Genomic DNA, 14877 nt, shown 5'->3' on the forward strand with positions numbered 1-14877 from the left:
CAGCAGAAGGCTTCTGTGAGCACTCTCACAGTATCCAACCACTGCTCCTCCCCACCCCACCCCACCCCGCCCCCAGACTGCAGACTGTGTGTATCAGGCCATCTATAAGCATCTTTTGAGTATTATTCACCAAATACTTTTCTTTATGTCTTTCATAATGTTTCTTTGTCTCTAATAGTGGTTTTGAACTTCATGGGCAAGTCCTGCACTACTCAATGTATGATAAACATGTCACTATGGAATGAAAATGTCTTGTGAAACTTTTGAAGTCGTCATGTTTGTGTAGACACCTGACACTGGTTGTCGCTGCTGAGTAGCTCCGAGATGTAATGGCTGGCTGCCTGTCCTCTTGCACCGCTTTCTGGGATGTGGTGACAGTGGAGTGAGTGTCCTTGTCTCTGGCTTCTCCTACCACCCCTCCTTCTCATATTCCTCCCTTTACTAATTTCCACTCCTCCTTTCCTTTCCCTTCTGTCCTCTTTTTCTACTCTTTCTCTATGTCTTTCATCTCCTTCCTCCTTCTCTCTCTTCCTCCTATTCCACATTATCTCTCTCTACTCCTATTCCTCTCTTTCCTCTTCTGGTCTCTTTTCTCTTCCCCTCTTCTCCCCAGTCCTCTGACTTAGGTCATATGGCTAAGTCTTGGCTTTTACCCCTTATCAGGTAGATATGACTTGGGATAGGTTGCTCTCCTTTCTGGACGATAGCTTCTCCAATTTTATAATGGGAGTAATGCCATTTATCTGCAAGGGTTCTTTTGAAGATTAGAGATAATTTAAGAAAAGAATATAAAAAAGTGTAACCCTAAAGTAGCCATTTATCATTAGGTCTCTGTGGCTAGTAGGTTGAGCTATGAGGCAGATACTAGGTAATTTGCTTAGCTGAGACATTCCTGTTGGTTTTAAAAAGGTCGATACTAGCCTGAATAGTGGGTAAGACCACTGGCACAGAAGTCCAAACTCCTCAGCTCAGTCCTTGCTGTAATAGTTACAATCAAAATGATTTTGAGAGACAAATCAAATTTACTTCTTACATTCTGATAAGCTTAAATTTGTGGCACTTGCATTGACTGGCATTTACTTTTATATACAGGTGATGGCTTTTTTATACACCATTGTTAAGGTAGGTTAAACTATACATTTCAACCCAGAGAGAAATGTTTTAACTCTGTCTCAAATCAATCTAGTGTGCTTGGAAAATACCAGCCCATAGAGTACTGATCTACTGACTACTCAAATGGAGCATGGGAACAATGGAAAATTCTGTCACAGTGGCTTCTATAAAGAACACTCAAGTCGAAGCTTGGACTCATGTATAAGGGAGATGGTGGTAATGAGCTAGTTAAAAATATCTGCTCTCTTTCTAAACTCATTGTTTGAACAAAATGGTCATCTCCACTTTTTGGGAGCAGCCCAAAATGGGCAATGTAACAAGCCTCACCATGAGTTTGAGTGTTTCTTGGCTTTCTCTCTTTGATCTCTGACTTTTAGCATGTGATGATTAACACACACACATCCCAAACACTTTCTTCTGTTAGCCTATGTGCTGACGAGGAGAGGCAACTGGAAAGAGATGACCAAGAGGGCCAGGATGGATTGATGAGGATTGAGTGTGCATGTATAAACTTAATTATCACCAAGCGGTGAGTCACATCACATTCTCTGCTTCTGTCACTTACCTCCAGCAGATGAGTATCAAATCCTTTTATTTTTGGCCCGGGAACTGGTGGAAAGATGCAGGTCATCATGCTATAAAATAATTTGTGAGAGTGGATAAATGACTCATATTTTCTTTATAAATTTGAAAGAGATACCCCCACCCCAATTCCCAAATAGCTGATGCATGGGCTATAAGAGGTTGAATTCTATGACTGTATTAAAGTAGGAGTAAAAGAGAGAGGTAATTGTAGAGACATACACTATACCTTCACTGGCTAATTTTTGAATGCTAATTTCAAGCTACTGGATTATTTGTTCCATTTGGTTTTTTCAATGTTAGCTGCTTGAGCCAAATTTCCACAATTTTATAGCTCTAAGTCCCTATTTTATGGAAAGAGCACTGGATTCAATAAGCACATTTTAATACTTAAACAAACCACTGATAAAAGATTTCTTTTTTTTTGTATGAGAAAAAGTACTGGCACTAATGGATAAATAATATGCTTAGGCTGCCTGTTGGTTTCCATCATCTTTATATCAGTGTTTGGTTCTTTTGTCATTATTCCCAATAACAATGACTGAAAGAAGAAAGAGACAGTATAGTACCTATAGCCCTTCAAAGCTACTGCCCAGACCATAATCAAACAGATGACAGCAGAGAGAATGGCCACAATGATCCATACGGTTGTATCTTTCAAGGTGAAATCTAAAAAAAAAAAAACAACCAGAGAGCTTTGATCATACACAATATCATCATTAAAAACCAATTACCAAATATAACACATGAAACTCTTGGACTCAAGATTTTTTCTTTCTACTTATATTTCTTGACTTGAAAAGCAACCCATCAATAGTAGGTAGGCGTAAGACAAATAGGGAGGTCAGAATGAATGACCAACGAGTCCTTGGAGGACATTCTAGACTTATTCCTGTAACCTTACTCTAGAAACTGGTGTGTTTACCAACTATAATTCAGGCAAGAATACAACTTTTCCAAATGTCTTTTTGTTAGATTAAGAGTTGATAATCATATCTCTGCCTACTTTTCTAAATAAGGCTAAAAATAGTTTCTATATTAATAGCTATTACATGAAATTTTATTGCTAATAATACTTATAAATATAGGGAAAAACACAGTCAAAACACTCACCATTGGGTATTTCAATGGAATTCTCTTGGCCCCATCTACTCCAGTATCCATGGTCTGGCTTGCAGCGAGTCTGGACAAAGTATTTTTGTCCTGGATATAAGTCAAAAACCTTAAAATGTGTTTGCTGCCCCGTAAAATGGGTCTAAGGAACAACAAGAAAAATGGAAGTCACCTCTGACTCTTGTTATGAGGAATGATATTTTTCTTTTATATCTTAAGTTATTAGGGAGTTATGTAGACATGACTGTGCTTAGAGGATGCCCTGTTTTCCTTACCCTATTCCATCCTTTTCTTCCTCTTAAAAATGTCTCACAATGGGGAGAGTGGAGGGATTGGAGGAGAGAAAAGTGGGATCTTTGATTGGTATGTAAAATGAATAAAATTTTTTTCTTAAAAAATTGTCTCACAAAAGTTTAAAAGGTTTTCTATGTCTTCATTTGGAACTCTATTTCAGAAAGACAATTCCACCCCCTTCCCACTTTACTTAGTGAAAGACAGGATTCTTGTTAACAAGTTAGCACATACACATAAGAGACAATAAAATTATTAGTTTACAAATTCCAATAAATTGATTGACTTAAAGGATTACTAGTTGATGTAAAAAGTACTAGGTAGAAGAAAACCAAGTCTTCATGTATGTTGAAGTGATTGTACACAAATAAAATATTATTTAGCAAAGGAGATATCAGGTTTCTACCTCCCGAACCTAGACCTCAAATTTAGTATCATTTATATTAGGTCAACCAGATGGCTCATGCCTCCTGATGATGATGATAATGATATTGTTGTTGTTGTTGATGATGAATATAGTATGAAGTTCATACTAATTACTTATAGAGTATGTTGAGTTACATGTGATTCAACCTGAATCTAATCAAGTCCTCAAATCTAAAGTCTGGTTGCAGACAGTACAGGGGCATAGATATTAGCTAAGTGATTGCACAAAGAACTAATAAAAAGGGAAGATTGTGGGACATCCTTATAAACAAGTAGCCTCTTCTTACTACATTAAAACTGTCTTGAAGTAGACTTTGGTTTGGACAAACCAACTGTTAAAGGTATTTTCGAAGAAACTGAGCCAGGGAGGATTAAAATATAGACTAACCACTATATTTTATTTGGATATTTTAGTTACCTTTTAAAATGTGTGATCATATTATTTTGACTATGTTTGCAAATGTCCCATTTCCAAAAGAGACAGAGGGTAAAATACCATAATGCCTATAATAGTGGCACTATCATTTTACACTGAAGTATTACAAAGCATTTCTTTAAAAACATTGACCACGGACATATTAAACTGACTCTCTTGCCTCCAGCCTCAGTATAGTTTATGTTCTTCCAGTATATGTTGTCTGTGATATACTTAGGAAGGTAAACTGGGAACCTAAGGGAGAACCTGTCCGGTACAAGCAACTGTCTTTGTGAGATTTGTGAATATGAACATCCTTCAATCTCAGTAGAAGGGAGATGGCATTTCTTCATCTAGCAGTGCTATGTCTGCAAGGGGATGCCCACATGGTGGGCAAGTAATTGGGGAAATTATCTACTCAGTTGTGAGATGTTTATCCTTACCAAAAGGACATGGCTTCTCCAATACACGTCTGTTTGACTCACCTCCCACTCATCTGCTTCTTCAGACTTTAATCGAATTTCGTATTCCATCGTAAACCAACCAGTTTTCACATCAGTTATGGTGGGTGGGGACCATTTTACCCATAGGTACGGTTTTTTGTCTTTTAGCTGTCTCACTTCTAAAGTCAGGTTCCGAGGAGGCTCTGGCTCAACTGTAGATACAAAAGAAATTTTAGTTTCTCTCATAGCTTGGATCTTTTTTTGACCCTACTGTTTCCTACCATGGCTTGCATTTTCTATCAACCCACTTTCCCCACTGGATTATAAGCTCCTAGAGAACATGATAAATACCTTCTTACTCTTAATATGTGATCAATCATGTTTGTACTTGAAGATGGGGTTTGAATAGTAACAAAAATAAGTGACTGAGATTTTGCTTTGGCTGTCTGCTCCACTTTCTACCAGTCAGGTTCATATACATATTCGAATTTTTTCCCTTAATGGCAATGACCATGTGCTAATAACTGGGATGGGAGTTTCAAGTCAAAGTTGGTATAGGAGATTATTGGAAAAGGAATTGGAAATAGTTTCTTTTCCTTAGTTGGGAGTGACCATCTCCTTGAAAGTCTGCATATCTTTTTGAGCATCACTCATTCATTTTTATAACTTTGCAGGTAACAAGTTTACATATTTTTGCCTTTAGTTCATCAGCTATATTCTACACTCAAAATATACATCACTCCTGTGGAAAACAGTGTAGATGTAACAGTCTTATTAAATAAGAAACACAGAGCCAAATGCAGAGTTAAAAGCCTAAGAGGTCAGAGTAGTAGCTAAGAGTTGATACTAAAAACCCTCTCTTACCCTTCGATGCCACTGTCATCCTTCTCCTCTAAAAAGAGACCTACTTCCTGTGTATCATTCTTTTTATTGATTTTCTGTTCTGCCTTCTCATTGGTTGTAAACACAACCACATGATCTCCTCATCACTGCCTTTCTATACAGATCTCCATGTCTTTTATGGTTGGTATTGAGATTAAAGGCGTGTGTCTCCAGTCAACAAGACAAAGTGACAGCCTACAGAATGCAAAAGATCTTCACCAACCCCACATCTGACAGAGGGCTGATATCCAGAATATATAAAGAACGCAAGAAATTAGACATCAAAATGCCCAACAGTCCAATTAAGAAATGGGCTCTAGAGCTAAACAGAGAATTCTCAACAGAGGAAGCTCAAATGGCTGAAAGACATTTAAGGAATTGCTCAGCATCCCTTATCATCAGGGAAATGCAAATCAAAACAACTCTGAGATACCACCTTACACCTGTCAGAATGGCTAAGATCAAAAACACTGAAGACACCTTATGCTGGAAAGGATGTGGAACAAGGGGAATGCTCTCCACTGTTGGTGGGAATGCAAGCTTGTAAACCACTTTGGAAATCAATATGGAGCTTGAATCAATATGGGAATCAATTTTCCCCCAGATCCAGCTATACCACTCTTGGGCATATACCCAAGGAATGCTCAATAATACCACAAGGGTACTTGCTCAGCTATGTTCATAGCAGCATTGTTTGTAATAACCAAAACCTGGAAACAACCTAGATACCCTTCAACTGAAGAATGGATAAATAAAATGTGGTACATATACACAATGGAGTACTACTCAACAGAGAAAAATAATGACATCATGAGGTTTGCAGGCAAATGGATGGATCTAGAAAAAATCATCCTGAGTGAGGTAACCCAGACTCAGAAAGACAAACATGGTATGTACTCACTCATAGGAGGATACTAGATGTAAAACAAAGGATGACTAGACTGCTACTCACAACTCCAGGGAGGCTACCTAGAAAACAGGACCCAAAGAAAGACACAGGGATCACCCAATGACAGAGAAATGGATGAGATCTACATGAACAACATGGACATGAGTGGGGGTAATGAAGGGCAAGGGTTGAGGGAAAGAGAGCTTAGGGGAGCGGGAGATCTCAGATGGATCAAGAATAGAGAGGGAGAATAAGGAAAAAGAGACCATGATAAATGAAGACCCCATGGGAATAGGAAGAAGCAAAGTGCTAGAGAGGATTACCATTACCAAATGTTCATTGAATTCCCACTAGTAAAATCCTGACATTTCTTGAATGCACACCATATGCCCTGAATTAAATTAATATTCTAACAATGAATCACCATTTAACCCCTCCCCCAATGTCATGCACCTGTATTACTGTGCCCCTTTGGTAGAAGAGAAACCAAAAGAGGGACAGTTACTGGTCTAATGTCACACATTCCGTCATGATTGTTGTTTGAAACCCAGAAGCAGCTTTTATTTATTTATTTATTTATTTATTTATTTATTTATTATTTTATTTTACATACCAACCACAGTTTCCCCTCCCTCCTCTCCTCCAGTCCCTCCTCCACTTTCTTTCTACCCACCCCATCCACTCCTCAGAAAGGGTAAAGCCTCCCATGGGAGTCAATGATGCATGTCATATCAAGTTGAGACAGGACCAAGCCCCTTCCCCCTGCATCAAGGCTGAGCAAGGAGTCCCACCATAGGGAATGGGCTACAAAAAGCCAGCTCATGCACCAGGATTAGATCCTGGTCCCACTGCCAGGATCCCCTCAAACAGACCAAGCTACACAACTGTCTCCCATATGAAGAGGGCCTAGTCCAGTTCCATGCAGGTTCCACAGCTGTTGGTCTAGAGTTCATGAGTTCCCACAAGCTTGGTTCAGTTATCTCTGTATATTTCCCCATCATGATCTTGACCCCCCTTGCTCATATAATCACTCTTCCCTCTCTTCAACTGGACTCCCAGAGCTTACTTTTTCTGAGGAGGGAATGAGGGTTGGGTTGGGGGAGGAAGGAGAAGGCTGGGGGTGAGTGAGAGGAGGAATGAGAGAGGGATATGTGGTTGGTATGTAAAATGAACAAAAAAATTTTCTTTCTTTCTTTTCCCCCCGCCCCGAGACAGGGTTTCTCTGTGTAGCTTTGCTCCTTTCCTGGAACTCGCTTTGTAGACCAGGCTAGCTTCGAACTCACAGAGATCTGCCTGCCTCTGCCTCCCGAGTGCTGGGATTAAAGGCGTGTGCCACAACTGCCCGGCTAAAAAAATTTCTTAAAAAACAAAAACAAAAATGAGGACACGAAGTTGGGAGGGAGATATGTGATGACTGTAGGGCTCAGCCTGCTTTCTGTTGTTGGGTGGTCTTACTTAGATTGGGAAGGCTTGAGTAATTTCAAACCTTATTAGCTACTTCATAAATTATTATCTAAGATAAATAAGAACCTCATTCTCCTCATCCTACCTATTCTCCTAGGAGCCTATTTACTGTCTGGATTAACCATAAAGGTCGTTGCAGCTGTGTCCAATTGCCCTGCTACATAATGCTCATCATGCAAAGCGAGGAACTCTCAGATCTACTGCTCTGCTTTATGAATGCTTTTTTTTTTATAAACAATATATAAGTGACCGTAATGTTTGACCACTTACTACCTACTTCCTATTATTACTACTACTACTACTATTATTATTATATTTTGGGAATATTTGAACCTAGGGTTTTTTTTTAATTTATACTAGGCAGCATTAAACTATAGCCCCATTACCTCCACCAGTCTTTGTCTAATAATATCTCATAATGAAGTAGATATGATATTGTGGTGAGCTGAATTTCAGACAAGGTATTTGGAATGATTCCTGTGAATTCAGAACCTGAAGATGTTTTTAAAGACCTTCATTTCTGAAGAGTATCTCTGTCTTCCACAAGGAGAAAGACAAGACGTTTGGAGCTGTTGGTATAGCTCCGTGGGGGAATGCTTGCCTTCATGTCCATCTCTAGGTTTCATCTCCAGCACACCCCCACCAAAAAGAAAAGAAATTTGAGTTGCCTGGGAAAGAAGGCGACAGGGTTGCAGGGAGAGGGCTGAGGGAACTATTAATAAAGGAAGCATGCAGAACACATACACTGGATTTAAGACACTAAGATTAGAGTTGAGGGAAAACATGAGAACTCAAAGATCCCAAGGCCTAACCTTGCTTGTCAAGAATCAATGCTGTTGATTCAAAATGCTTGCCCAACAGAGATACTGTGAGTTCTCTCACCTTTCTTATCTAGGATCAATACATAAACCAGGAAGACCCAAACTGAGTTAGACTTTTGCTAACTATATATAACATAACAGTAACAAATTCCTCACCCACTTCCCTTCCCCTTACCTATGTAAGTCACATCCACATAAAGTGGATCCGATGCACTGCTTCCCATTTCGTTAGTGGCATTTACTGTGATGGTGTATATTTTCCATATGGAAGTGTACTGCTTGCTAAAGAAACAGGAGTTGGGGCCACTGGTTTTGTAGTCTGGACATTCATGGGTGTCTTTCTCTCTGCAACAAGTAACACATTAAGAGTGGATAAGAAAACAAGAGTCTCATTTTTGCTATTAATAGATTAATATTATTGGACTTGGGGGATAAGGTGTTCAAAGTACAAGAACAAAAGCAGAAAAATGGATCCCAGTGGCTCGGTGCTCTATCTATACCAGCTGGGAGCGAGGGAAATAATTGTGTTGGAAGAATGGGTGGAGAGATTAGTTTAGCATCTCAGTTCTCCGCTGCTCACTAACCCTTTTTTCTGAAGGTGTCTCTATGAACCTTGTGGTTTGTCCCGAGTTACCTGAGTTACCAGTGGCCAAGGCACACTCAGACCAATGGTATCACCATTGGATCACCTCAGGCAATTGGGACCTTTGTTAGCACACATTCATATTATGGGATCATCCATAATGCAGTGTTGGTCATGCAAACATGTTGACATACATTTAAACAAAAGGATTTAGGAGGAGACACACTGATGTCAGTACACTTCAGATGGTCAAGTGAGCAACAGAGTGAAGTGGCCTTGAAATGAGATATTTCAGCCCCATGTGGCTCATTAAGTTGCTCATATTTTAACAGCTTCAACTCCACTCACACCACACAGGTGTTAGAGGATGTTATAATTCTGGGTCCTTAAATATTTGTGTCATGCCTCTTTGGATCCCATATGGAAGGACAGCGTTGTATACAAGCAGTCCTTGGAAAGTGGCATGATTGTCTCTGTCAGTAATATATACTTTATTTTTAGGTCCAAGATATGGAAGGGTACTTTTTGCTTGACTAACATTCCTATAGCTCATTTAAGATTTCTAGGAGAGTCTCATTATGATTTTATCAAAATTATCATCTAGAGATGATCTTACTTTTGCCCTCTTGGCAATGTTACATTTAACTCTGGCCTTCAGGAGATCTTGATTTTATTTTCTTGTTGTGTTTGAAATAAGGGTTCTCTATGTAGCTCAGGCTGGCTTTGAACTTGTGATCTTCTTGCCTCTGCCTACAGAATGCTAGGATTACAGATGTGTTCTCCCATGACTTGTATCCTTCAGTTCAGCAATTTGCTTAAAAAAATCCTCAAGTTCTTTTCCTTAAATGTTATTTTTTTCCCTTGGGCATGAAACACATTCGAAAAACCTAATGTACCATGGCTGCCACAAATCACACAGTTTATATAATTGTTATGTTGTAAAAGTAGTGTATTAACTAAGAAAAAAACCCTACAAATGTCATGTGGTTATGGCTGAGCAGCTAAGATTAGGCAACCCATAGGAAATGGTGACTTGGGCTGTAATCTAAATTTGTGACAGACATTTGGAAAGTTGACTAGTTTTATAATGATACTGGTCAATGTGCATTTTTGAAGACTGAGTTTGTAAAATGCTTTTACAGAACAAGATGGGCTAGAGACATCAGATCCCTATCCTTGTGGTATGAGCCTTATTGATATATATCCAGGAAAGTGTGGAATTTATAATAAGAACTAATGTAACTTGGGCCTGGAGCATGTGAGCACTATGGTGGGGTTGGATAGGATGGAAGAGAGCTTTTTACCCTTCTTTGCTGTAAGTCAGTGAGTAATTGGTAGGAAGTCCTCCATCTGTCCCGGGATTCCACCAGCAGGTGAACGTTTCCTTGTCAGGAGAACGGCATTTGTGGATCTCAGGTTTTCCAGGTGGTGATTGTCCTAAAACAAAATAGCCATAAGCCATTAGAATTGATATTGAGGTCCATTCAAGTGCTTAACTGAGCTGCTGGTAACAGAGGCAGATGATTGGCACCCGGGCCAGTGACGAGGCCTTGGCCCATTGTTCAGAAAGGCCACTGCATCAGCATCCAACTACATTCCTCTGTGCTGTTCTCGAGCTAGCAGGGCACTTAGATGATGGTGGGTTGTGGTGTATGCTTGCATTTTGAGATGGAAATAACAAAAACTTTTATGAGTTACTGTAACAAAAATTTCAATGAAGAGTGAGTGCAAGGGGAGAGAGACGGATGCATATGGAGACTATGTAGCTAGCTCTTCTTCCCACAGAGTCTAGATAGCATTAGTGTTACCATCTGAAGCATTCTTCCCCATTGACAAGTGACCTGTGTATACAGTTAGTGCATTGCTTTGTGGCATGTCTCCTCTCTGATCATACTTTTCTGGCATTCCCACAGTATTAACTCTACCCCTGTCTTTATCTGCATCACTTATGGCCCTTTATCTGGGTATCCCCGGTCACTTCCTCCCTCCTTTGCCTTCTCCTTTTTTTTTTTTTTTTGCTTTCCTCTTTACCTTGACTCTGTACAGCCTTGGCCGAGTGATTCAGTTTTTAAAAAATATATTTTTATTAATTCTTTGGAACCTCTATGCATGCATACAATGTGTTTTGAATATATTCATTTCCCCACTTCCCTCCCTAACTCTTCCTAGATCTAACTGTGGCCTTTATCCTTACAAACTCTCTCTTTCTCTAACAGACATACACACACATACACACACACAGAGCAAGCAAGTGAGACACATACACACACACACACACACACACACACACACAGAGAGAGAGAGAGAGAGAGAGAGAGAGAGAGAGAGAGAGAGAGAGAAGAGAGAGAGAGAGTCTGATGTATTTTTATAAACCTCTAAGTGTAAGGCTAGTTATCCACTGGAGTCTTGTTGACACACAGGGGCTATACACTTAGATTGACGCTGAAGATCCCCTAGAAGTTGTCAGATGTCAATAGTACTTCAGTTAGGGATGGAGACTCAGGAGCCCTTCCATGTTGGACTGTTGACTGGCTTTATCTTGTGCCATCTGCACACAACCTCAGCTACTGTGAAATTATGAGTCTAGTGGTCCTGCCATGTGCAGAGGTCACTGTTTCATTCCAGTCTTCCTTGACTTCTGGCTTTCACAGTCCTTCCATCCCCTCTCCCAAAATGGCTCCTAAGTCGTGTGTGTGTGTGTGTGTGTGTGTGTGTGTGTGTGTGTGTTTGTGTGTGTAATATAGATGTCCTACCTGTGGCTGAGAACTCTACAGATTTATAGTCTAGTTTCACTATCCCCTAATTCTTCCTTTTGCTATTTTCTGAATCTTAGTTTTTAGTTTACTTTTGTATTTACTACCCATCCCCTTTTACTTTTTTCTTCCCCCTCCCTTTGGTTCTTTTTTTGAGTAGGTGACTCAAACCTTCCCTGTAGTTCTGTGGATCTTCACAAAGCAGGCAGTATGGTAAGAGGTAGGATGGGGGTAGTTTCACTCTGAGCTACCATGGTTAGATAAGGGATGTTCCCACTGTCAGCACAAAAAGTGAGAAAGTCTGCAGGAGGTGATGTGGCCAAGGGGATGAGATTTTTCACTAGCTTAATCTTCAAAGCTCTTGGTAAGCTGATTTCCAATTCTCTTGCTTGAAAGCGGAACATAATAACCTTGTGACTTTGTCATGATGCTGTTAGTTTGGGAGGCCAACCATAACTGACAGTATATCTCATTTTCCTATTTTTTTTTGGTCCCACTTGAGGATCCAATGCTAAATTCAGGAGTAGAAAGAGTTTTCTTTCAGAAATTGGTGTTAGCATCTCAGGGGGCTTTTTACATCTTTCCCCACATTTATTCAACCTTTTATGTTGGCTCTCAGGATGAAACTTTAGTCCAGGAGAACATGCCATGAAAAATCATGGCAAGGGATCATGGATTAGAAAAGGGGGTCGGTATACAATCTATCCAGGAAGAAGAATTTAATGGATGGTGCACCAAATGGGGCCATGGAAAGAAGGCTGGCCAGTCAGTGATAACAGAGTGTCACAGGAACTCACAGAAAAGAATCTGTGTGTACCTTGTGTGTATCTACCAATGTTTGGAGAATTGCTCATCCTCCAGGGAAGGTTTTGTCAGGATAGTGATGTTGCAAAAGACTCATTGCAAAAATACAAGGTTTCTTTTTTCTTGTTTGTTTCTGTTATGGGTGAGGAGAAACATGTGATGTAGAGAGAAACATTCGTTAAAAAACTTCCAAACTAGCAGGACATGGTGGCGCATGTCCTTAATCCCAGCACTAGGAATCAGAAGCAGGTGGATCTCTGAGTTTGAGGCCAGCCTGCTCTAGAGTGAGTTCTAGGATAGCCAGGGATACACAGAGAAATCCTGTCTTGATAAAAACCAACCAACCAACCAACCAACCAACCAACCATCCAACCAACCAAAGAGCAAGCAAGCAAACAAACAAACAAAACCTAAGATCCAAACCATTATTACTGCCAACTGTAGCTGAAGTTTTTCTGTGTCCCACCCGGTCCACAGCCACTCAGACTCAAGTAAACATACGGAGGCTTATATTAATTAAAACTGCTTGGCCTTTAGCTCAGGCCTACCACTGATTAGCTCTTGCACTTAAACTTAGCCCATTTCTGTTAATCTATATGTTGCCACCATGTGTTCTGTGGCTTTACCTGTGTGCCATTTCATGCTGCTCCCTGGATGCAGGCTTGTGTCTCCTCACTCAGCCTTCCTCTTCCCAGAATTCTCCTTGTCTGCTTATACTGCCTATACTTCCTGCTTGGCTACTGGCCAATCAGCATTTTATTTATCAACCAATCAGAGCAACACATATTCACAGCATACAGAACATCCTACAGCACCGCCCCTTTTCTGTCTAATCAAAAAGGAAGGTTTTAACTTTAGCATAGTAAAATTACATATAATAGAACAGTTATCAAGCAAGAATTATAATTATAATATCTAGTCTATTTGTATTTGGCAAAATTATAGAAAATATTCTATCTATCCTATATTTGTGAGTCTGAAGTTTCATATCTAATTTATCTTTTATCATAACCAAGGAAAATTGTAACTATCTAGTCTTCAACTACATCAAACACCTCAGAAGGATATAATATTACCTAAGTAAATAGGAAGAGCACTGTGAGCAACTTCCAAAAAACCCAAGCATATTGTTAAAAGGAAAATGCAAAAATCTCTGTATCATGTATGAAGAAAGAGCCATCTGATATGGGACAGAAGAAAATCAAAGAATTAAGGGACTATTCCATTGCCACTAATCTCAATTCTTTGGTTCTATTTTGATTCTTTAAACTTTTCTTAAGGTATGAATTTTATATCAAAATTTATAAGATTAATATATACGTATTTTAAACTTTCATTATTATATTAATGGTCATATAGAGTACTAATTAATTCTAGAAAATAGGCTTCATTTAGCTGCCTATACATGTTTTTTTGTGTGTGTTGGAGTCTCTATCAGTTTTTGGCAGGGAATCAAGACCAGGCCTGACAGCAAATTTGAAGTCTCCAGAAAGATGATGGGACCCCACAATGATGATTCCATGTGGACAATAGTAATTCCACTAAGCTGACAGACACCACCAAAAGATCAGCTTTGGACTACAAACTGCTCAGGACAATTTTGAAATGGCTAGCTGAGATGATCCAGCCTCATAGACTATTCGAGATGACTTGAGATAAGCCCTGCACTTTGACATTATGTAGAAGCTGGACAACAAATGATACAGCTACTACTCTGGAACTTGACAATTAACCCCAAATTTTTCTTTTCAGGATCTCCTAAAGATGCCTTCACTCCCAAACAGTAGGAAGTAATTTTAAGAACATGACGCCCATATTCCCAAGAGGTGGGGTGGGTGGTTTTTGGTCTTTCAGTGGGTTTTGGGTTTGGGATAATTGTCATTGTTTAGGATGGTTGGTTACAAGTTGTTGATGTTAATGGTCAAAGAAAGGGCTAAACAAAGGAGATTAGATTTAAGGTTCTTGTTTGAAGAAAAAAAAGAAAAGAAAAAAGAGGATATAGATAAGAGCTAGATTATTGAATCTACTCTGAAAGAAAAGATATATAGAAATGATAGAATAAAGGGTAGATTATTGAATCTACTTTGAAAAGAAAAAAGAGAGGATATAGATATGATATAGATAAAAAGGTAGATTTAAAAGACAACTGCTAGTTTTAAATACTTTACATTGAATTGGATTTTTACATATTATATATAAATTATATATACATATTGAGATTGATATTGTTAGAAAATGCTGTACATATATTTTTAATCTTGTTCAAAATATTGTACCTATACAGTTCATTTAACAATG

General features: G+C 39.2%; 1 protein-coding gene across 6 annotated transcripts in view; it reads right to left on the minus strand.

Annotated features, from left to right (window-relative positions):
- Positions 1-14877, minus strand: part of Prlr (prolactin receptor) — a 175589-nt gene that overhangs the window by 20994 nt on the left and 139718 nt on the right. For all 6 annotated transcript variants that reach the window (XM_028895079.2, XM_037209389.1, XM_028895077.2 and 3 more), the window contains 6 exons: positions 10327-10459; positions 8615-8784; positions 4426-4595; positions 2809-2950; positions 2265-2364; positions 1679-1748 (listed from right to left, as the gene is read on the minus strand). In XM_028895079.2, the coding sequence (XP_028750912.1) occupies positions 1679-1748; positions 2265-2364; positions 2809-2950; positions 4426-4595; positions 8615-8784; positions 10327-10459 (785 nt within the window). The remainder of the gene's footprint in view (positions 1-1678; positions 1749-2264; positions 2365-2808; positions 2951-4425; positions 4596-8614; positions 8785-10326; positions 10460-14877) is intronic.

Source organism: Peromyscus leucopus, chromosome 11, assembly GCF_004664715.2.
Source record: "Peromyscus leucopus breed LL Stock chromosome 11, UCI_PerLeu_2.1, whole genome shotgun sequence".
NCBI classification, from domain to species: domain Eukaryota; kingdom Metazoa; phylum Chordata; class Mammalia; order Rodentia; family Cricetidae; genus Peromyscus; species Peromyscus leucopus.